Genomic DNA, 24,833 nt, shown 5'->3' on the forward strand with positions numbered 1-24,833 from the left:
ACGCTTGACCTCATCTTCACTAGATGCTGCTCCTCTACTAATCTCACTGCAACTCCCCTCCATGTCTCCGACCACTACTTTGTTTCCTTTTCTCTCTCGCTCTCCTCCCACACTACTCACTCTGCCCCTACACAGATGGTAATGCGCCGCCGCAACCTTCGCTCTCTCTCTCCCACTACTCTCTCCTCTTCCATCCTATCATCTCTTCCCTCTGCTCAATCCTTCTCCCTCCAATCTCCTGATTCTGCCTCCTCAACCCTCCTCTCCTCCCTTTCTGCATCCTTTGACTCTCTGTGTCCCCTATCCTCCCGGCCGGCTCGGTCCTCCCCTCCAGCTCCGTGGCTTGATGACTCATTGCGAGCTCACAGAACAGAGCTCCGGGCAGCGGAGCGGAAATGGAAGAAAACTAAACTCCCTGCCGACCTGGCATCTTTTCACTCCCTCCTCTCTACATTTTCTTCATCTGTTTCTGCTGCTAAAGCCACCTTCTACCACTCTAAATTCCAAGCATCTGCCTCTAACCCTAGGAAGCTCTTTGCCACATTTTCCTCCCTCCTGAATCCTCCCCCCCTCCTCTCTCTCTGTGGATGACTTCGTCAACCACTTTGAAAAGAAGGTTGACGACATCCGATCCTCGTTTGTTAAGTCTAATGACACTGCTGGTCCTGCTCACACTGCCCTACCCTATGCTTTGACTTCTTTCTCCCCTCTCTCTCCAGATAAAATCCTGCGACTTGTGACTGCAGGCCGCCCAACAACCTGCCCGCTTGACCCCATCCCCTCCTCCCTTCTCCAGACCATCTCCGGTGACCTTCTCCCCTACCTCACCTCGCTGATCAACTCATCCTTGACCGCTGGCCATGTCCCTTCCGTCTTCAAGAGAGCGAGAGTTGCTCCCCTTCTCAAAAAACCAACACTCGACCCCACTGATGTCAACAACTACAGACCAGTATCCCTTCTTTCTTTTCTTTCCAAAACTATTGAGCGTGCCGTCTTTAGCCAACTCTCTTGCTATCTCTCTCAGAATGACCTTCTTGATCCAAACCAATCAGGTTTCAGGACTGGTCATTCAACTGAGACTGCTCTTCTCTGTGTCACGGAGACTCTCCGCACTGCTAAAGCTAACTCTCTCTCCTCTGCTCTTGTCCTTCTAGACCTGTCTGCTGCCTTTGATACTGTGAACCATCAGATCCTCCTCTCCACCCTCTCCGAGCTGGGCATTTCCGGCGCGGCTCACTCCTGGATTGCGTCCTACCTGACCGGTCGCTCCTACCAAGTGGCGTGGCGAGAAGCTGTCTCCGCACCACGTGCTCTCACCACTGGTGTCCCCCAGGGCTCAGTTCTAGGCCCTCTCCTTTTCTCCCTATACACCAAGTCACTTGGCTCTGTCATATCCTCACATGGCCTTTCATATCATTGCTACGCTGACGATACACAACTAATCTTCTCCTTTCCCCCTTCTGATAACCAGGTGGCGAATCGCATCTCTGCATGTCTGGCAGACATATCAGTATGGATGACGGATCACCACCTCAAGCTGAACCCTGGCAAGACGGAGCTGCTCTTCCTCCCGGGGAAGGACTGCCCGTTCTATGATCTCGCCATCACGGTTGACAACTCCGCTGTGTCCTCCTCCCAGAGTGCGAAGAGCCTAGGCGTGACCCTGGACAACACCCCGTCGTTCTCCGCCAACATCAAGGCGGTGACCCGATCCTGCAGGTTCATGCTCTACAACATTCGGAGAGTACGACCCTGCCTTACACAGGAAGCGGCACAGGTCCTAATCCAGGCACTTGTCATCTCCCGTCTGGATTACTGCAACTCGCTGTTGGCTGGGCTCCCTGCCTGTGCCATTAAACCCCTACAACTCATCCAGAATGCCGCAGCCCGTCTGGTGTTCAACCTTCCCAAGTTCTCTCACGTCACCCCCCTCCTCCGCACACTCCACTGGCTTCCAGTTGAAGCTCGCATCCGCTACAAGACCATGGTGCTTGCCTATGGAGCAGTGAGGGGAACGGCACCTCTGTACCTTCAGGCTCTGATCAGTCCCTACACCCAAACGAGGGCATTGCGTTCATCCACCTCTGGCCTGCTGGCTCCCCTTCCTCTGCGGAAGCATAGTTCCCGCTCAGCCCAGTCAAAACTGTTCGCTGCTCTGGCACCCCAATGGTGGAACAAGCTCCCTCACGACGCCAGGACAGCAGTGTCACTCACCACCTTCCTGAGACATTTGAAACCCCACCTCTTTAAGGAATACCTGGGATAGGATAAAGTAATCCTTCTACCCCCCCCCCCCCCCCCCTTTTACTCCAACCCCCCCCCCCCCCCCCCAAAAAAAAAAGAATAAACATAAAAAAAATTAAAAAATTGTAAAGTGGTTATCCCACTGGCTATAAGGTGAATGCACCTATTTGTAAGTCGCTCTGGATAAGAGCGTCTGCTAAATGACGTAAATGTAAATGTAAATAACTCAAGACACCACAGTGCACAACAGCAGCACACAGGCAGAGCACACTATAGCCGTCATTTTATGTGACTACAATGGGAAATTCCTCAGAGAGAAACTGCTATTCTCTGGCATGTCAATCAGAAAGCTATGGTGCCCAACAACAGCAAGTGCCTTGAAATGTCTGTCAAGCAACAAATTAAATGGGGCCAAACATATTATAAATCACACAGGTACTAATGATTTGATGGCAATGAGAGTAGGGCTGTTACGGTGACTGTATTACCGCCACACCGGCGGTCACGGGTCATGACAGCAGTCAAATTCCACGTGACCGTTTAGTCATGGTAATTAGTCCTCCAAGCTCTGATGCTGCTGATGGTCATTAGTAGCCTACCAGACTTGCTAACTGCCTGGTACTCAGCACTCTATTGTCCCTCTAATAATTCTGACATCAATGCAAATGTGTTCGAAAATCTAATCAGACATTTCATGAGTGCCCATGAGCTCATGTTGCGCAACCTTTCTATAGGCTAAAAAGAGGAGGATCCCATCAGCTTTCTATTGGCTAGGCCTACTATATTGATCAACTTTCCTAATATTAAGCACATTGCTTTGCTTTACATTAGTCATTTAGCAGACGCTCTTATCCAGAGCGACTTACAAATTGGTGCATTCAACTTAGGATAGCCAGTGGGACAACCACCCTTTTTTTTTATGGGGGGGTAGAAGGATTACTGTTATACTATTCCAGGTATTCCTTAAAGAGGTAGGGTTTCAAATGTCCACGGAAGGTTTGCGTCCCAGATCTGTCTGTCTTCATTCACTTGTAGCCTACTTCTTAGCTGAAATGCCTGTGAGAAGGAGGCAAACACGTGATGGGCATTGGCTACATCTGAGAGAGCCATGTGAGTGCGAGGTACTTTGGAGCATGGCAGCCGGGAATTATAATTATTATATTCAGCCCAAGGGCACAACGGCCACATTGGCCGCAAAAGGCATGAATTTTTTTAGGGGGGATGCCGCGGGGAAATTCGAGGCCTGGTGAGAATATTATCAAGAGTTTGTCAAATTGTGAATGACAGACTGATTAAGTGTGTGCAGCTTGTGACTTTTTTCAAATCATGATTAGAGTCCCATCATGCAGCCTTAGAATGTATAGAAAATCTTAACATACAGTGCCTTGCAAAAGTATTCATCCCCCTTGGCATTTTTCCTATTTTGTTGCATTACAACCTGTAATTTAAATGGATTTTTATTTGGATTTCATGTAATGGACATAGACAGAATAGTCCAAATTTCTAAAAAGTCTAAAAAATAAATAACGGAAAAGTGGTGCGTGCATATGTATTCACCCCCTTTGATATAAAGCCCCTAAATAAGATCTGGTGCAACCAATTACCTTCAGAAGTCACATAATTAGTTAAATAAAGTCCACCTGTGTGCAATCTAAGTGTCACATGATCTGTCACATGATCTCAGTATATATACACCTGTTCTGAAAGGCCCCAGAGTCTGCAACACTACTAAGCAAGGGACACCACCAAGCAAGCGGCCCCATGAAGACCAAGGAACTCTCCAAACAGGTCAGGGACAAAGTTGTGGAGAAGTACAGATCAGGGTTGGGTTATAAAGAAATATCCGAAACTTTGAACATCCCACGGAGCACCATTAAATCCATTGTTAAAAAATGGAAAGAATATGGCACCACAACAAACCTGCCAAGAGAGGGCTGCCCACCAAAACTCACGGACCAGGCAAGGAGGGCATTAATCAGAGAGGCAACAAAGAGACCAAAGATAACCCTGAAGGAGCTGCAAAGATCCACAGCGGAGATTGGAGTATCTGTCCATAGGACCACTTAAGTCATACACTCCACAGAGCTGGGCTTTACGGAAGAGTGGCCAGAAAAAAGCCATTGCTTAAAGAAAAAAATAAGCAAACACGTTTGGTGTTCGCCAAAAGGCATTTGGAAGACTCCCCAAACATATGGAAGAAGGTACTGTAGTCAGATGAGACTAAAATTGAGCTTTTTGGCCATCAAGGAAAATGTCTGGCGCAAACCCAACACCACTCATCACCCCGAGAACACCATCCCCACAGTGAAGCATGGTGGTGGCAGCATCATGCTGTGGGGATGTTTTTAATCGGCAGGGACTGGGAAACTGGTCAGAATTGAAGGAATGATGGATGGCGCTAAATACAGGGAATTTCTTGAGGGAAACCTGTTTCAGTCTCCAGAGATTTGAGACTGGGACGGAGGTTCACCTTCCAGCAGGACAATGACCCTAAGCATACTGCTAAAGCAACAACTCGAATGGTTTAAGGGGAAACAATTAAATATCCTGGAATGGCCTAGTCAAAGCCCACACCTCAATCCAATTGAGAATCTGTGGTATGACTTAAAGATTGCTGTACACCAGCGGAACCCATCCAACTTGAAAGAGCTGGAGCAGTTTTGCCTTGAAGAATGGGCAAAAATCCCAGTGGTTAGATGTGCCAAGCTTATAGAGACATACCCCAAGAGTTTGGGGGGGGGGGGGGTGAATAGTTATGCACGCTCAAGTTTCTGTTTTTTTGTCTTATTTCTTGTTTGGTTCACAATAAAAAATATGTTGCATCTTCAAAGTGGTAGGCATGTTGGGTAAATCAAATGATACAAACCCCCCAAAAATCAATTTTAATTCCAGGATGTAAGGCAACAAAATAGGAAAAATGCCAAGGGGGGTGAATGCTTTCGTGAGGCATTTGAAAACCTCTGTTGTTTAATTTGTGCTTGAAATTCACTGTTTGACTGAGCGACCTTACATATAATTGTATGTGTGGGGTACAGAGATGAGGTAGTCATTCAAAAATCATAAGCACATTTTTACTCCTGAACTTATTTAGGCTTGCCATAACAAAGGGGTTGAATACCTATTGACTCCAGTCATTTCAGATGTTCATTTTTAATAAAATATTTAAAATGTGTAAAAACATAATTCCACTTTGACATTATGAGGTATTGTGTGTAGGCCAGTGACCAAAACAAATCTCAATTTAATTCATTTTAAATTCAGACTGTAACACAACAAACTATGGAAAAAGTCAAAGTGTGTGAATACTTTCTGATGGCACTGTACAACTTTAACCCTGTACAATAAACTATTAAACTCTCTAATCGAATCGAATCAGATAAGGAGAGATATGGTTTAAGAGATGGTTTAAGGTTATCACATAGCATGTTGGCAAAGGTTCAAATGAAATGTTAGGAAACCCTGACGGAGATAAAATAATGTGCAACCAGAGGGAAAAAAACTCTAGACCACCTTTACTCCACACACAGAAACGCATACAAAGCTCTCCCTCGCCCTCCATTTGGCAAATCTGACCATAACTCTATCCTCCTGATTCCTGCTTATAAGCAAAAACTAAAGCAGGAAGCACCAGTGACTCGGTTAATAAAAAAGTGGTCAGATGACGTAGATGCTAAGCTACAGGACTGTTTTGCAAGCACAGACTGGAACATGTTCCGGGATTCTTCAGACAGCATTGCGGAGTACACCACAGCAGTCACTGGCTTCATCAATAAGTGCATTGATGATGTCGTCCCCACAGTGACCGTACGTACATACCCCAACCAGAAGCCATGGATTACAGGCAACATCCGCACTGAGCTAAAGGGTAGAGCTGCCGCTTTGAAGGAACGGGACTCTAACCCGGACGCTTATAAGAAATCCCACTATACCCTCCGACGAACCATCAAACAGGCAAAGAGTCAATAGAGGACTAAGATTGAATCGTACTACACTGGCTCTGACGCTCGTCGGATGTGGCAGGGCTTGAAAACTATTACAGACTACAAAGGGAAGCACAGCCGCGAGCTTCCCAGTGACACAAGCCTACCAGATGAGCTAAACCACTTCTATGCTCGCTTCGAAACAAGTAACACTGAAGCATGTATGAGAGCACCAGCTGTTCCGGATGACTATGTGATCACGCTCTCCGTAGCCGATGTGAGTAAGACTTTTAAGCAGGTCAACATTCACAAGGCCGCAGGGCCAGACGGATTACCAGGACGTGTACTCCGAGCATGTGCTGACCAACTGGCAAGTGTCTTCACTGACATTTTCAACATGTCCCTGACTGAGTCTGTAATACCAACATGTTTCAAGCAGACCACCATAGTCCCCGTGCCCAAGGACTCTAAGATAACCTGCCTAAATGACTACCGACCCGTAGCACTGACGTCTGTAGCCATGAAGTGCTTTGAAAGGCTGGTCATGGCTCACATCAACAGCATTATCCCAGAAACTCTAGACCACTCCAATTTGCATACCGCCCCAACAGATCCACAGATGATGCAATCTCTATTGCACTCCACACTGCCCTTTCCCACCTGGACAAGAGGAACACCTACGTGAGAATGCTATTCATTGACTACAGCTCAGCATTCAACACCATAGTGCCCTCTAAGCTCATCACTAAGCTAAGGATCGTGGGACTAAACACCTCCCTCTGCAACTGGATCCTGGACTTCACGCCCCAATTCTCATCGACGGGGCTGTAGTGGAACAGGTTGAGAGCTTCAAGTTCCTTGGTGTCCACATCACCAACGAACTATCATGGTCCAAACACACCAAGACAGTCGTGAAGAGGGCACGACAAAGCCTATTCCCCCTCAGGAGACTGAAAAGATTTGGCATGGGTCCTCAGATCCTCAAAAAAAGCTACAGCTGCACCATCGAGAGCATCCTGACTGGTTGCATCACCGCCTGGTATGGCAACTGCTTAGCCTCCGACCGCAAGGCACTACAGAGGGTAGTGCGTACGGCCCAGTACATCACTGGGGCCAAGCTTCCTGCCATCCAGGACCTCTATACCAGCCGGTGTCAGAGGAAGGCCCTAAAAATTGTCAAAGACTCCAGCCACCCTAGTCATAGACTGTTCTCTCTGCTACCGCACGGCAAGCGGTACCGGAGTGCCAAGTCTACGTCCAAAAGACTTCTCAACAGCTTCTACCCCCAAGCCATAAGATTCCTAAACAGCTAATCATGGCTACCCGGACCATTTGCACTGCTACCCCCACCCCATCCTTTTTACGCTGCTGCTACTCTGTTAATTATTTATGCATAGTCACTTTAACTCTACCCACATGTACATATTACTTCAACTACCTCAACTAGCCGGTGCCCCCGCACATTGACTCTGCACCGGTACCCCCTTGTATATATAGCCTCCCTACTGTTATTTTATTTTACTTCTGCTCTTTCTTTCTCAACACTTTTTTGTTTGTTTTATTTTTACTTTTTTTGTTAAAAATAAATGCACTGTTGGTTAAGGGCTGTAAGTAAGCATTTCACTGTAATGTCTGCACCTGTTGTATTCGGCGCATGTGACCAATAAAATTTGATTTGATTTGAATAGGATTGTCCAAAGAATAATCTTTAGATGGGCTGTCACAGGTATTGGCGGATGAGTTATTTGTTGTCAACTTTCTCCCGCAAGGAGCTATATCTGAGCAGAGATGGGCAGTATTTCTGTTACATGTATTTCAACTACTTCTGAGTATTTTTCCATTTGTGTTTCACTGGGCTGAACTACACTCCAATGTATTTAGTAACAAGATACTTTCAAGAGCTGTAATTTGTATTTTAAAAATACAAAATACTTTTCTATTACATTTTTTTTATAGCGGTTCACCCTTTTGTGGCTCCCTCTCACCCTGCTTGAGTGTCAGAAGTCTGATGGCACTATGGTCTGCTAAATGAACTAAATATCAATGTGAATGTAAAAATGGACAATTGCAAAGAATGTTGTGTATTATTTGAATGAGCCCGGCCCCAAAACAACGTTTTGTCAAAATGTACTTTTCAGAGCAGATTTAGGAGAATTTACGCAGCAGCTTAGGAGAATTAATGTAGCAGGTTAGGAGAATTAGGTTAAGCTGTATCCCATCTAGACATGACCCCGAAACAAGGCCAATAATAATACCTAGTGTGCTTTGCAGTTCATATTGTATTTTCATATATACATTTACATTTTGGTCATTTAGCAGACACTCTTATCCAGAGTAACTTTCAGTCAGTGCATTCAACTAAGGTAGATAAGGTAGCTGTTCGGGCCGCCTAATTGCAAATGTATTTCTGTATTTTAAAATACTAAATACATGTATTTTAATTACATTTCAAAATACAAGTATTTTGTAGTTTACATTGATCTTTATGGTATTTTGTAATTGTATTTTGTAACTGCATTTTGTAATTTTTGCCCATCACTGTATTCACAGAAACAGGAACCATTAAGAGTAGGCTACATGCGCTTTTACGTGCGCTTTGTGGAGGTGGAGAAGCATATCTCTCCAAATACTGCGGTCTTCACAGACTTTGAGAAGTTGTTGGTTAACTTTCTCTGATTGCTATACATGCAAGAGCCTAATAGACCTCATCCAGTAGTTTGAGAGCCGCAAATCCAGAAATCATCTCACCTACAAAAAAGTCAATACAGTAATACCAATCATTGGCACAGAAAGTAAACAGCACAGACCAGACAGTAAATGTGTGGATACATTTCATCAGGCTCCCGAGTGGCGCAGCGGTCTAAGGCACTGCATCGCAGTGCTTGAGGTGTCACTACAGACCCCCTGGTTCGATTCCAGGCTGTATCACAACTGGCTGTGATTGAGAGTCCCATAGGGCGGTGCACAATTGGTGTAGGCTGTCATTGTAAATAAGAATTTGTTCTTAACTGACTTGCCTAGTTGAATAAATAAATCAACTGAACTCGTAATAGAACCCAGATGAGTCTGAACAGAATGTTTGTTTCAATTTATCAAGGCAAGAAGGAATTTTGATCCCCAACAAGTGGTACGTTTGAAAGTAACCCTCCCATTATCTTCTGGCCTGGTTTCAAAAATGAATGTTGAAAACACAGAACTGGACCAGTACACGCACCATGCAAAATCAAATCTATTTTTGGATTGAACGATATGCGCAACCATTTAGGCTACTTTTTCAACGACTAAGCAGTTTAGGCAACATTTGGTGTTAATTGCCTGTGAGATAATGGAAGACTAATGAATGGAATATTTTTGTATTAATTTATTTCCATCTATTCATCTACGGGACAAATTGATTCTTGACGGTGCTCGCGCAGAGCATGTCAACAGGTATAGAAGGCGCACACTAGACAGACATACCACCCAACTTTTTCAGAAAGAAGTCGGATTTGAACAAGTAGGGTCAAATGAAACGAAAGAAACTGTGAATATTGCCTAAAAAACACACAATGAACAAGTAGTGAATTATTTATGTTTATAATGTCCTTGAGAGCATAATAATTTGGTGCATTAAAGCATAGGCTGCTGATGACAACGGTGCTGTGAGTGTCGGCCGACATTTAATTTGAAGTAAAGCCACATGGTTGGGAACTTATTTTGGACTAATTGGATAATTACTTTAGATGATTATGGTATGTACACTTTGCAAGTAGTTCACGCATGGTGTGAAAACGTGCTATATCGGCCTCTTGAGGTGGGATGATCAAAATGCGGGGTAGAAAACAACTTTATCACCAATAAATGTTGCATTTTAGTAGGTGCATGACTCTTTAGTAGCCTATATCATAGTCGCTGTCACAACAGCATACTTTCGAGGTGCTTCTGTGTAATGAGGCCGCTCCTCATCTTCTGTCTGTCAGAGGATGCGTCCCAAATGGCACCCTATTCCCTATTTAGTGCACAACACCAATAGAGCTCTGGTCAAAAGCAGTGCACTGGATAGGGAATAGGGTGCCAGTTGGGATGTAGACAGAGTCTGTCAAAAACCATCCATCAACAGGCTCCTTTGGAGGTCTGAGGCCTATAACAGCCACGATAAACATTTTTTCAGATTTACAATAAACTAGTCTATACTGGAAGTAACCCACTCTCTGTATAGAATGAAAGTTTTATTTAAACAGTACTGAATTTACAAGGTACTTTCTGGTAATTGGTATGTACATTTGGTATCATCCCAGTACCAAATGGTGCCTTCTGCTGCTTGTTTGAATGAATACCAATGAAACAAACAAGTAATAAATAATGTGCAATTCCATCACAAAACAATTCTGATCTCGGTACCTGACCAGATGTCTCTGTTAATATTAAAATAATACCACAGATATGTAATTGGCATAGCTTTCTTTTGGCATTATTACCTCCTCCCCCCTCCACTATGATAGCTGATGTATGGTGAGGTTTCTGGCTTATAATTTCTGGCCTATAATACGCTTTGAGCACCTGGAAAAGCTCTATCCAATCCAATCCATTGCTGTTATCATTATGAGTCCATTATCTGTTGAAATATCGACAGTACGTAAATATTGATTGGATGTGAAAACTGTTTGTGTTGCCTGATGGCATGTGTTGACCCAAATAATATTGTTATGGAAAAGCTATAGGATTTCTGGCTATAGGGGAGGGGGAATTTGACCCTTGAGATTAGGATATCAAGATTCAAGGTCACTGTGAGATTAGGATATCAGGACCTGCTTAGACAAAGCAACTGTACCAGTAGAGCAAATGATCACAATATATGGGAAAATGAAGGGCTGCAGTATTGCTGTTATAATGAGTACATGATGCATAAATGTACAGTATGAAAGCATGTATTCTTATTTCAAAGTTATGTAGTTCCTTCCTTGTGCTGTACTTGACTGTTAATGCTATGTTTTATGTTTTGTGTGGACCCCAGGAAGAGTAGCTGCTGCTTTAGCAATAGCTAATGAGGACCCTAATAAAATACTAAATACTTGACCTTTGAGGTGGTCTGCCAGCTCTCATTAGAACAAAGCCACAGCTGCTGAGTGGTGGTGACTGCTCCTTGCCCTGGTCATTCGATCCCTCTGTCACCCCAACTGCTAGTCTCTACAGAGGTGTGTTTCCACACCCTCCTTTCTCTTCTCCTCCACTCCAAAGAGGAATGACTGGAGCTATTTCTGGCAGTTTTAATTGCTTCCGGAGACTGATCCAGAAATAGCCCAAGAGCCGCTCTGACTGACAATGCAGAGAGGGAGGGGGAGCGAGAGAGAGAGAGATGGGAGAGAGAGTTATAGAGTGGGAAGGGGAAGACAGAGAGAGGGAAAGAGAGGGGGAGGGAGAATTAAATAGAGTGAGCTGAAAACCCGCCACAAGACCTGAAGTTTCCGCAGCAAGAGAGGAGTTGCCACATTTATCCAATAAACCCTTTTCCCATAACGTTATTGAGCAAATTAAGAAGGAATATTGACGTCATTTTTATTGACGTAGGCTAAGAAGCAAAATTTGGTTTTCCATCAAAATAATAATTATTGCGAGTTTAAGAATATGTTGCAAGAGAAAAGATAAATCGCCCTTATTAAACTCTCCAGATCATTTTCCATCAATGGATGTCGATTTAACTTGTTTTGATTGCAATGATTAAGCAATAAGGCCTGAGGAGGTGAGGTATATGACCATATGTACCAATGTAATTAGAACGGTAAAAAGTATGTTTTTGTAATTCCTGTGGTACATGTCTGATATACCATGGCTTTAAAACAATCAGCATTCAGGGCTCAAAACACCCAGTTTATAATTGTAAATAAATCCTGTTTGCGCATGTGCATAACTAAAGATACATCCGACAGGAGAGTTTGAGTGATGAAAGTTGGACAGACGATCTCGAAATCTCTGTGCAAGAAACACGTGGACGAACTTCAAAAAACTAATGTTAGGCAATTGTTTCTGGCAATTGTGCCATTATTATGTGCCAGATGTTAAGACTACAAACCGTTATAAATGGCCTATTTGCGAGATTGACTTCTTATTTCAATAGGCATAGGCTACTAACTAAAATCTGGGTTTATAATTGCAAATCAATTTTACCATGGTTTGCTGAGCTAGATGCAGGTAGCCTATAACCCCGGATAGGTCAACATATTATTTCATTAAATGTGGAGAATGATACATTTGCGATAGAGCTGTGACCATGATCACAACTGATAACTTCCAATTTAATTAACTAAACATGACCATTAATAATTGCATAATAAAACAAGGCTAAAACAACCAACTGAGTTATAGGCTATTTATTAAATATGTTTGCCAGCTCCAGGTAGGCTATACAAGTGGCACAAATGGATTTGCAATGACTCCAGTGATATCGTCATTTCCATATACATTTATTGTATCAAATGGTAGGCTACAGTAGCCTGCAATGGCATATAAATTAATAGGCTACTTGATGGCCAACAGATGCAAATGTAGCCTATCATTCTCCACGTTTAATGTCATTTTCATTGTGGACTTCTTCCCATAACACAAGCATGCGAGGGAGTTCCATAACTTCCATTTCACTCGCACAGTGCTCCAGACCCTGAGCATGAGTACAACCCTTCGCTTTATACTGTTTTCCATAAGAAAAGTCGACATTAGAATGCAGTTTACTTGAAACCACCTCTGAGCGAATTTATCTAAAGCGCTCTAATGCGCCTAAAGTCCTTTTCCAATGCTTTGTCACCGTTATATCAGTTCTAGCGCATTGATATGTTTTATGGAAAATGGGTGTCTCCATAATGACCAATCTAAATAGCCCACCTACAACTGGTAAAAAGTTGTCACAACGTACGCACGTGCTGCTCTGTCCCCGTGACTCAGCTGCCTCTGCTGCAGGATTCTCTCAACCAGTGCTCTCAACTCAAACACACCCCACCGGCCCTCCCCCTCTCCACCATTCACTCACTCAATCCTTCAGTTACAGCTTGCTCACTGCCTGAGAGTCAGCAGCAGCAGGTAACAGTGAAATATATATATATATGTCTATATGTCTATGACTTCGGAAAGTATTCAGACCCCTTGACTTTTTCAAAATGTTGTTTCGTTACAGCCTTATTCTAAAATGGATTAAATAATATAAATTCCTCAGCAATCTACACACAATACCCCATAATGACGAAGCAAAAACATGTTTTTAGATTTTTTTGGCAAATCTTTCTAAAGCTGGCCGCCTGGCCAAACTGCACAATCGGGGGAGAAGGGCCTTGGTCATGGAGGTGACCAATAACCCGATGGTCACTCTAACAGAGCTCTACTGTAGAGTTCCTCTGTGGAGTTGGGAGAACCTTCCAGAAGTACAACCATCTCTGCAGCACTCCACCAATCAGGCCTTTATTGGAAAGTGGCCAGAAGGAAGCCACTCCTCAGTAAAAGACACATGACAGCCCGCTTGGAGTTTGCCAAAAGGCACCTAAAGACTCTCAGGCAATGAGAAACAAGATTCTCCAGTCAAATTACACCAAGATTGAACTCTTTGGCCTGAATGCCGAGCATCTCGTCTGGAGGAAACCTGGCACCATCCCTACGGTGAAGCATGGTGGTGGCAGCATCATGCTGTGGGGATGTTTTTCAGTGGCAGGGACAAGGAGACTAGTCAGGATTGAGGGAAAGATGAACGGAGCACAGTACAGAGAGATCCTTGATGAAAACCTGCTCCAGAGGGCTCAGGACCTCAGATTGGGGCGAAGGTTCACCTTCTAACTGGACAACGACCCTAAGCACACAGCCAAGACAATGGAGGAGTGGCTTCGGGAAAAGTCTCTGAATGTCCTTGAGTGGCCCAGCTAGTGCCCAGACTTGAACCCGATCGAACATCTCTGGAGAGACCTGAAAATAGCTCAGCAGCGACGCTCCCCATCCAACCTGACAGAGTTTCAGATGATCTGCAGAGAAGAATGGGAGAAACTCCCCAAATACAGGTGTGTCAAGCTTGTAGCGTCATACCCAAGAAGACTCGAGGCTGTAATCGCTGCCAAAGGTGATTCAACAAAGTACTGAGTAAAGGGTCTGAATACTTATGTAAATGTGATATTTCTTTCATTTTTTTTCTTTTTATTCTAAAAACCAGTTTTTGCTTTGTCATTATGGGGTATTGTGTGTAGATTAATGAGGGGTCAAGGGGTCTGAATACTTTCTGAATGCACTGTAGGTGTGTGCCTTTCCAAATCATGTCCAATTAATTGAATTTACCACAGGTGGAATCCAATCAAGTTGTAGAAACATCTCAAGGATGATCAATGGAAACAGGATGCACCTGAGCTCAATTTTGACTCTTATATCAAAGGGTCTGAATACTTAGGTAAATTAGGTATTCCTGTTTGTTTTATTGTAATACATTTGCAAAAATTTCTACAAACCTGTTTTCACTTTGTCATTGTGGGGTATTTTAGCCCCTTTTTCGATCTTGTCTCATTGCTGCAACTCCCCAACGGGCTTGGGAGGTGAAGGTCGAGTCGTGTCCTCCGAAACATTACCCGCCAAACCACGCTTCTTAACACCCGCCTGCCAGCCACACCTATGTGTCTGAGGATAGACCGTTCAACTGATGGCCGAGGACAGCCTGCAGGCGCCCGGCTCACCACAAGGAGTTGCTAGAGAGCAATGAGCCAAGTAAAGCCCCCACTCCAAACCCTCCCCTAACCCGGACGACGCCGGGCCAATTGTGCGCCGCCCAATGGGACTCCTGATCACAGCCGGTTGTGATACAGTCCGGGATCGAACCCGGGTCTGTAGTGATGCCTCTAGCAGTGCCTTAGACCGCTGCGCCACTCGGGAGGCCCCGGGAAAAATTATTTAATCAATTTTAGAATAAGACTTTTTCTAATCATAGTCGCTCACCTCATGTAGCCTAGCCCATAGGCCTATATGTTTTGATAAGGTTTGTATCACAACTAAAGTGGCCAAATAACTTCTTAAAATTAAACACATTAATCTGCTTTACAACGGGTGTAGAGCCTAACTGGCACATATAAGCAGCGCGTGAGTTTCAAGTTTGGGGAAGATCATTTTCACCATAAAAATGCACCTTTATAATAAAAGCATTACATGCATAATTGCATTTGCGGTCACTTTTGATAATGGTGTTTTCCGCTAATGGAACATTTGCACTTATAGACTACTACCATGTATGCATTGCTGCACTTATAATGTGAAGAAATAGCCTAATAGTTTATTTAAATAGCCTAATAGTTTAAGCTAAAGGTTTTTTGATGCTGGTGGTTGCATTAATTTGGGATCTACCGCATCCCACAACTGTCCCAGACTATGCTTGGAATATTTTTTTCTCACACAGAATAGAATAGGTCAACTTTTGTACTATGCGGGATAATAGATTGACATAGGCTAGTGCTTTTGCTGTTCGTTAGGCCTACTCATCTTGTTGGCTGACGAAAAGTAAATGTGGACAGTTCTTCCAATATCTTCAATATGCACCTCGGAATTGGATAAGGACGCGTGCAGTTGTGTCCCCGATGTGTCTGCCTTCACTTGTAGCCTGTGAGAAAGACCCGATCACATGACGGAGAGCCATGTGAGTGAGAGGCAGTTTTGGATTGCGCAGCACACTCAGGGAGAAGGGCACAACGCATCACTCCAGGCCGCAAAAGGCATGGATTTTTTTAGGCCGCATAACGGCCACAAAGGGGATGCCGCCGTGAAATTCGAGGCATTATCAAGGGGTTGTCAAATTGTGAATGAGAGGCTATGAGTGTGTACAGCCTGCACAAAAAACAAAGCAGAGCTCATGTCTTTTAAGCTACTTTTTTCTAATCATCATTAGAGTCTCATCATGCACCCTTACATTTTACATTTACATTTACATATCCAGAGCGACTTACAGTTAGTGAGTGCATACATTTTCATACTGGCCCCTCGTGGGAAACGTACCCACAACCCTGGCGTTGCAAGCGCCATGCTCTACCAACTGAGCTACAGGGGACTAAAAACAATGTATTAAAAATCTAAACATATAGGCCAATGTTTGTAGAACTACTAAAGTTACATTAATAACTCTAAATTAAGCATGTAGGAGTACCTATTTCTTTGTGCGCACTCCCTCAAATCGTTTGGAGAAAATATTTATATTTGATTCAGCTTTGTTCAATTGTGTTCTTCATACTATTAAATAATATAAAGTAATGCCACGGAGTTATAAGCAAATCTTGTCTGCTAAATTAACTAGTGTAGCCCACAGCCATTTGGCATAGCCACATCAATATTAGGAAGGTTTTCTTAATGTTTTGTACACTCAGTGTGTATATATATACATTACCGTTCAAAAGTTTGGGGTCACTTAGAAATGTCCTTGTTTTGGAAAGATTTTTTTTTGTCCATTAAAATAACATCAAATTGATCAGAAATACAGTGTAGACATTGTTAATGTTGTAAATGGCTATTTAGCTGGAAGCGGCTGATTTTTAGGCGTACAGAGGCCCATTATCAGCAACCATCTGTCTTGTGTTCCAATGGCACGTTGTGTTTGCTAATCCAAGTTTATCATTTTTAAAGGTTAATTGATCATTAGAAAAACCTTTTGAAATTATGTTAGCACAGCTGAAAACTGTTGTGCTGATTAAAGAAGCAATAAAACTGGCCTTCTTGAGACTAGTTGAGTATCTGGAGCATCGGCAATTGTGGGTTCGATTACAGGCTCAAAATGGCCAGAAACAAAGAACTTTCTTCTGAAACTCGTCAGTCTATTCTTGTTCTGATAAATGAAGGCTATTCCATGCGAGAAATTGCCAAAAAACTGAAGATCTCATACAATGCTGTGTACTACTCCCTTCACAGAACATCGCAAACTGGCTCTAACCAGAATCGAAACAGGAGTGGGAGGCCCCGGTGCACAACTGAGCAAGAGGACAAATACATTAGTGTGTCTAGTTTGAGAAACAGATGCCTCACGGGTCCTCAACTGGCAGCTTCATTAAATAGTACCCGCAAAACACCAGTCTCAACATCAACAGTGAAGAGGCGACACCGGGATGCTGACCTTCTAGGCAGAGTTGCAAAGAAAAAGCCATATCTCAGTCTGCCCATCTTAATCTTTTATTTTTATTGGCCAGTCTGAGATATGGCTTTTTCTTTGCAACTTTGCATAGAAGGTCAGCAACAAGAATAGACTGTTCTCAAATTTTGATCAGGAAACAGTATTATTGGTGATTTAAAAGGCTATTTTACACGGTAATCAGATTGAACGTTCATGACCTTTACGGTTTAAGACTAGCTGCCACTCCAATCTGTCACCAATATATTTTTAATTAATTGGTCACGATAACCACATACAGTGAGGGAAAAAAGTATTTGATCCCCTGCTGATTTTGTACGTTTGCCCACTGACAAAGAAATGATCAGTCTATAATTTTAATGGTAGGTTTATTTGAACAACAGAATAACAACAACAAAATCCAGAAAAACGCATGTCAAAAATGTTATAAATTGATTTGCATTTTAATGAGGGAAATAAGTATTTGACCCCCTCTCAATCAGAAAGATTTCTGGCTGCCAGGTGTCTTTTATACAGGTAACGAGCTGAGATTAGGAGCACACTCTTAAAGGGAGTGTTCCTAATCTCAGCTTGTTACCTGTATAAAAGACACCTGTCCACAGAAGCAATCAATCAATCAGATTCCAAACTCTCCACCATGGCCAAGACCAAATAGCTCTCCAAGGATGTCAGGGACAAGATTGTAGACCTACACAAGGCTGGAATGGGCTACAAGACCATCGCCAAGCAGCTTGGTGAGAAGGTGACAACAGTTGGTGCGATTATTCGCAAATGGAAGAAACACAAAATAACTGTCAATCTCCCTCTGCCTGGGGCTCCATGCAAGATTTCACCTCGTGGAGTTGCAATGATAATGAGAACGGTGAGGAATCAGCCCAGAACTACACAGGAGGATCTTGTCAATGATCTCAAGGCAGCTGGGACCATAGTCACCAAGAAAACAATTGGTAACACACTACACCGTGAAGGACTGAAATCCTGCAGCGCCCGCAAGGTCCCCCTGCTCAAGAAAGCACATATACAGGCCCGTCTGAAGTTTGCCAATAAATATCTGAATGATTCAGAGGAGAACTGGGTGAAAGTGTTGTGGTCAGATGAGACCAAAGTCGAGCTCTTTGGCATCAACTCAACTCGCCGTGTTTGGAGGAGGAGGAATTCTGCCTATGACCCCAAGAACACCACCCCCACCGTCAAACATGGGATGGAAACATTATGCTTTGGGGGTGTTTTTCTGCTAAGGGGACAGGACAACTTCACCGCATCAAAGGGACGATGGACGGGGCCATATACCGTCAAATCTTGGGTGAGAACCTCCTTCCCTCAGCCAGGGCATTGAAAATGGGTTGTGGATGGGTATTCCAGCATGACAATGACCCAAAACACACGGCCAAGGCAACAAAGGAGTGGCTCAAGAAGAAGCACATTAAGGTCCTGGAGTGGCCTAGCCAGTCTCCAGACCTTAATCCCATAGAAAATCTGTGGAGGGAGCTGAAGGTTCGAGTTGCCAAATGTCAGCCTCGAAACCTTAATGACTTGGAGAAGATCTGCAAAGAGGAGTGGGACTGAATCCCTCCTGAGATGTGTGCAAACCTGGTGGCCAACTACAAGAAACGTCTGACCTCTGTGATTGCCAACAAGGGTTTTGCCACCAAGTACTAAGTCATGTTTTGCAGAGGGGTCAAATACTTATTTCCCTCATTAAAATGCAAATCAATTTATAACAGTTTTGACATGCGTTTTTCTGGATTTTGTTGTTGTTATTCTGTGTCTCACTGTTCAAATAAACCTACCATTAAAATTATTGACTGATCATGTCTTTGTCAGTGGCCAAACGCATAAAATCAGCAGGGGATCAAATACTTTTTTCCCTCACTGTACTTCCATTCATTTGAATGGGTTCCCTTCAGACAAGTCCCGTGTCACTTGCGGGGGATGTAGAGCAAAACGGAGGACACCGTCGTGTTCGTGAGAGTTCGTAATATTAGCCGTTCGGACGCTACTGACGTTTTCGTGAGAAGACCGATTTTCGGGATGTCTCATGGTCTGACAAACACCGCTGTTGCTCGGCCACATACCACCGCAGATGTGGAAGGCGGATGTGGTGGATTGAGACGCAGCCCATGCAAAAATAGATATTTCTAGCTTAAACTGACAGATTTTGATGGGGATTTTTGTATTATGTTACTTAAATTGACGCACGGGTGCATTGTATTTGGCATTTATTCAATATTAGACATTCAACAAGACAAGCACTGAGCTCTTTTTTGTAAGCAGTGTGGAAGATTTGTAGAGCAAGACAAGGTTTTGTTAGTATAAAGGCAGATTGAGTAATGGTCTTAGTCTAATACTAATTGTATTTTCCATGGATACCAGAGAAGTGAATGAGTTGCAGACCAAATGCTGATCTATCACAGGCAAATATCCTCTTATATCTGTCAAGATCCTGTGAAACCACAGAACCATCTAAGATACCACATAAGCTGTAAGGAGAGGCCTCATTGCTGGTGAACGTGGTCTAATGACCATGTTAGTGCAACAGTTGATTGAAGAAGAGAAAGGCTGTTTAGGTGGCACCATCATCAGCATCGTCTGCTACACCATCTTTGTAACCCTGCTAAAGCTGAAGAAGAGGTCAAGAGCATGGAGGTGAGCCTGTGTGCTAGCTACACTGCTTCCTGACTTGGACTTTTTTGATGCTGAGCGTTGCTAAGTGACTGAACCAAAAGTGAACATTGTCCAAGATTGACAAGCGTCTTGTTACCTCAAATTGACATTTGCTTATTGTCTAAATTCGGGGTGTTCTGTTTTGACATGTTCTGACCACAGCCTATCGCTTTGAAATTAGTTGACTCGATAGAGGTTGGAGAAACTCAACTCAATCGCTTCGAAATTAGTGAAGACGGTGGAGTGTGATTAGCGCGTAATTCGCGTTTCCATAGTAGCCTCAAAAGGGAGGAGTAGAATTATTATTATTTTGGACGCTGAAGATCTGTTTGACTTGTAAGTATATTGAGGAAGTTTTCATTACAAGCTGGGGAGCTAGTTATGCGTGTCAGTCATTAGTAAAGGTGTTTCAAATCAAATGAAATTCTATTGCTCACATACACATATTTAGCAGATGTTGTTGCGGGTGTAGCGAACTGCTTGTGTTCCTAGCTCCAACAGTACAGTAGTATCTTACGATTCACAACAATACACACAAATCTAAACGTAAAAAAATTGAATTAAGAATAATATACATTTATAAATATTAGGATGAAAAATGTCAGAGTGGCAATGTCGGAGTTGCATTGTTTGATGCCGCTACTGTGTGTAGGTTTACTGCTGTTAGCGCAAGACAAATTATTATTATAGTGAACATTTAATCTTGTATCATACTATTGATTGACAATTGACTGAACTGCTGAATTTATATTACTTTGATTATTATTAGTTAAAAAAAACATGATATATTTAATTAATTTGTGTTAGCCTTTCCTTCTATCTCCTCTCTCAGCCCACAAAACAAACTAACAAGAAGTACTCTAGAGTTAACCGTGGCTCTAGGGGCAATAATGTCACTGTGGGATTACAATTTCTGAATGTTTTGTCTTCCATTTTCTGTGAATAAAAATATATTATAAAACAAATAGTAACTGGGATCATTTGGAATGAAAATTCCATAGTTCCCGCTTCCAGGTGGGAATAGCATGTGGCGTATCTCAAACCCTCTTTTAAAGCTACAGTAAGCAACTTAACCATGCAAATAAACAGCAGCTTAAGGGACATGTATACCCTTTGAGACCAAGTGAAAGGTGCCATGTAAAAGCAATTCATTACCATTCAACAAATCATCCAAGGTCACACTACTCACATAAGATGGTAACCACTAAGTGATGAAAATTGCAGGGGTTCCAAACATCCGCCACATCCTACCTTTTCTAAAGACTTCCCTGTGTATTGGACCACAGAGCATACACCGCAAACTCCTCAAAGTTGACAAGGAAAAGCGACTGGGAATAAAAGTGAGATTCGGGTCCAGGGACAGACGCACACATATGTGTGAGCACAGACAAACGTGCGAGAGCGCGCACTCACACACACACACACACAGTGCATTCGGAAAGTATTCAGACCCCTTGAATTTTTCCACATTTTGATACGTTACAGCCTTATTCTAAAATGGATTAAATAAAATACATTCCTCAGCAATCTACACACAATACCCCATTATGACAAAGCGAAAACAGGCTTTTAGAAATGTTTGCACATGTATTAAAAATTCAAAACAGAAATACCTTATTTACATACACTACTGTTCAAAAGTTTTGGGTCACTTAGAAATGTCCTTGTTTTCGAAAGAAAAGCAATTTTTTTTGTCCATTAAAATAGCATCAAATTGATCAGAAATACAGTGTAGACATCGTTAATGTTGTAAAACACCAGTCTCAACATCAAAAGTGAAGAGGCGACTTCGGGATGCTGACCTTCTAGGCAGAGTTGCAAAGAAAAAGCCATATCTCAGACTGCCCATCTTAATCTTTTCTTTTAATTGGCCAGTCTGAGATATGGCTTTTTCTTTGCAACTCTGCCTAGAAGGTCAGCATCCCGGAGTTGCCTCTTCACTGTTGACGTTAAGAGGAAACCTGGCACCATCCCTATGGTGAAACATGGTGGTGGCAGCATCATGCTGTGGGGATGTTTGTCAGCGGCAGGGACTGGGAGACTAGTCAGGATTGAGGGAAAGCTGAACGGAGCAAAGTACAGAGAGATCCTTGATGAAAACCTGCTCCAGAGCTCTCAGGACCTCAGACTGGGGCGAAGGTTCACCTTCCAACAGGACAACGACCCTAAGCACAAAGCGAAGACAATGGAGGAGTGGCTTCGGGACAAGTCTCTGAATGCCCTTGAGTGGCCCAGCCAGAGCCTGGACTTGAACCTGATCGAACATCTCCGGAGAGACCTGAAAATAGCTGTGCAGCAACGCTCCCCACCAACCTGACAGAGCTTGAGAGGATCTGCAGAGAAGAATGGGAGAAACTCCCCAAATACAGGTGTGCAAAGCTTGTAGCATCACGCCCAAGAAGACACGAAACTGTAATTTACTTACAGTGGGGAAAAAAAGTATTTAGTCAGCCACCAATTGTGCAAGTTCTCCCACTTAAAAAGATGAGAGAGGCCTGTAATTTTCATCATAGGTACATGTCAACTATGACAGACAAATTGAGATTTTTTTTTCCAGAAAATCACATTGTACGATTTTTTATGAATTTATTTGCAAATTATGGTGGAAAATAAGTATTTGGTCACCTACAAACAAGCAAGATTTCTGGCTCTCACAGACCTGTAACTTCTTCTTTAAGAGGCTCCTCTGTCCTCCACTCGTTACCTGTATTAATGGCACCTGTTTGAACTTGTTATCAGTATAAAAGACACCTGTCCACAACCTCAAATAGTCACACTCCAAACTCCACTATGGCCAAGACCAAAGAGCTGTCAAAGGACACCAGAAACAAAATTGTAGACCTGCACCAGGCTGGGAAGACTGAATCTGCAATAGGTAAGCAGCTTGGTTTGAAGAAATCAACTGTGGGAGCAATTATTAGGAAATGGAAGACATACAAGACCACTGATAATCTCCCTCGATCTGGGGCTCCACGCAAGATCTCACCCCGTGGGGTCAAAATGATCACAAGAACGGTGAGCAAAAATCCCAGAACCACACGGGGGGACCTAGTGAATGACCTGCAGAGAGCTGGGACCAAAGTAACAAAGCCTACCATCAGTAACACACTACGCCGCCAGGGACTCAAATCCTGCAGTGGCAGACGTGTCCCCCTGCTTAAACCAGTACATGTCCAGGCCCGTCTGAAGTTTGCTAGAGTGCATTTGGATGATCCAGAAGAGGATTGAGAGAATGTCATATGGTCAGATGAAACCAAAATATAACTTTTTGGTAAAAACTCAACTCGTCGTGTTTGGAGGACAAAGAATGCTGAGTTGCATCCAAAGAACACCATACCTACTGTGAAGCATGGGGGTGGAAACATCATGCTTTGGGGCTGTTTTTCTGCAAAGGGACCAGGACGACTGATCCGTGTAAAGGAAAGAATAAATGGGGCCATGTATCGTGAGATTTTGAGTGAAAATCTCCTTCCATCAGCAAGGGCATTGAAGATGAAACGTGGCTGGGTCTTTCAGCATGACAATGATCCCAAACACACCGCCCGGGCAACGAAGGAGTGGCTTCGTAAGAAGCATTTCAAGGTCCTGGAGTGGCCTAGCCAGTCTCCAGATCTCAACCCCATAGAAAATGTTTGGAGGGAGTTGAAAGTCCATGTTGCCCAGCGACAGCCCCAAAACATCACTGCTCTAGAGGAGATCTGCATGGAGGAATGGGCCAAAATACCAGCAACAGTGTGTGAAAACCTTGTGAAGACATACAGAAAACGTTTGACCTGTGTCATTGCCAACAAAGGGTATATAACAAAGTATTGAGAAACTTTTGTTATTGACCAAATACTTATTTTCCACCATAATTTGCAAATAAATTCATAAAAAATCCTACAATGTGATTTTCTTGAAATAAAAATCTCATTTTGTCTGTCATAGTTGACGTGTATCTATGATGAAAATTACAGGCCTCTCTCATCTTTTTAAGTGGGAGAACTTGCACAATTGGTGGCTGACTAAATACTTTTTTTCCCACTGTATGTAAATGTGATATTTCCATTTTTTCCATTTTTTGGGTGCAAAATGTCAAAAAATCTGTTTTTGCTTTGTCATTATGGGGTATTGTGTGTAGGAAAAAACTAACAATTTAATCAATTCTAGAATAAGGCTGTAATGTAACAAAATGTGGAAAAAGTCAAGGGGTCTGAATACTTTCCGAATGCGCTGTACATACATACTCACCCGTGCAGGTAAAGCACTTGATGTGGAAGTGCTTGGACTGGACCAACAGCACCTCTCCCTTGCATGGCTCCTCACATTTGTAGCACTGGATGCAAAGCTTCTCTGCAGGGTGGTGGGGGTCCTGAACATGGGCCACTGGAGGAGAGAACAGACAGGCATGAGCACGGCCACCTAAAAAGTATTTAAACCACTGTGTTCAAAACATGTGGTTCGTGTAGACACAGCAAATTTGCGGGTGTTAAAAGTGTTGAGGTAAAAAGTGTGTTAAAGAGTTAAAGAGTGTTATATCTGAGTGTTGATTCTAGTAGGGTTAACACCAGTAGGATTGAAATTGACACCAACTGCAGTGATAAGTGAAGTTTTATTTCAATCACAATGGAATCAACACCGCATGGTGTTGTTGTTACTCGACTGTGTTGAGTTCATTTCTGTTGACGCTCTCAAGGTGATTTTTTTTTGGGAGGGGCCACATTATCATATTTCCCAGCATGCTTTGTTAGAGGTTGATTTTTTGAATATTTTTCTGCATGCACATTGATTGATTAATTAATATTTTCCTATACACAGATAAATATCTTGCATCTTTCTAAACTAATCCAATCTGTAAGTGATTGACTTATTGCACCCGTTACTGAGATGGTTGTTCCAGTTTAGATGGTTTAGGTAGTCTTCATTAG

At 43.1% G+C, this 24,833-nt stretch overlaps 1 protein-coding gene across 1 annotated transcript in view; it reads right to left on the bottom strand.

Annotated features, from left to right (window-relative positions):
- The window catches only part of ablim1b (actin binding LIM protein 1b), a gene marked incomplete at both ends in the record, with an annotated part of 155,847 nt that overhangs the window by 104,409 nt on the left and 26,605 nt on the right, over positions 1 to 24,833 (bottom strand). Inside the window, one exon of the mRNA XM_084141432.1 lies at positions 24,157 to 24,291. Within this exon, the coding sequence (XP_083997558.1) occupies positions 24,157 to 24,291 (135 nt within the window). The remainder of the gene's footprint in view (positions 1 to 24,156; positions 24,292 to 24,833) is intronic.

The sequence above is a fragment of the Coregonus lavaretus genome (genome assembly GCF_964263955.1).
Source record: "Coregonus lavaretus genome assembly, chromosome: 25".
In the NCBI taxonomy this organism is placed as follows: domain Eukaryota; kingdom Metazoa; phylum Chordata; class Actinopteri; order Salmoniformes; family Salmonidae; genus Coregonus; species Coregonus lavaretus.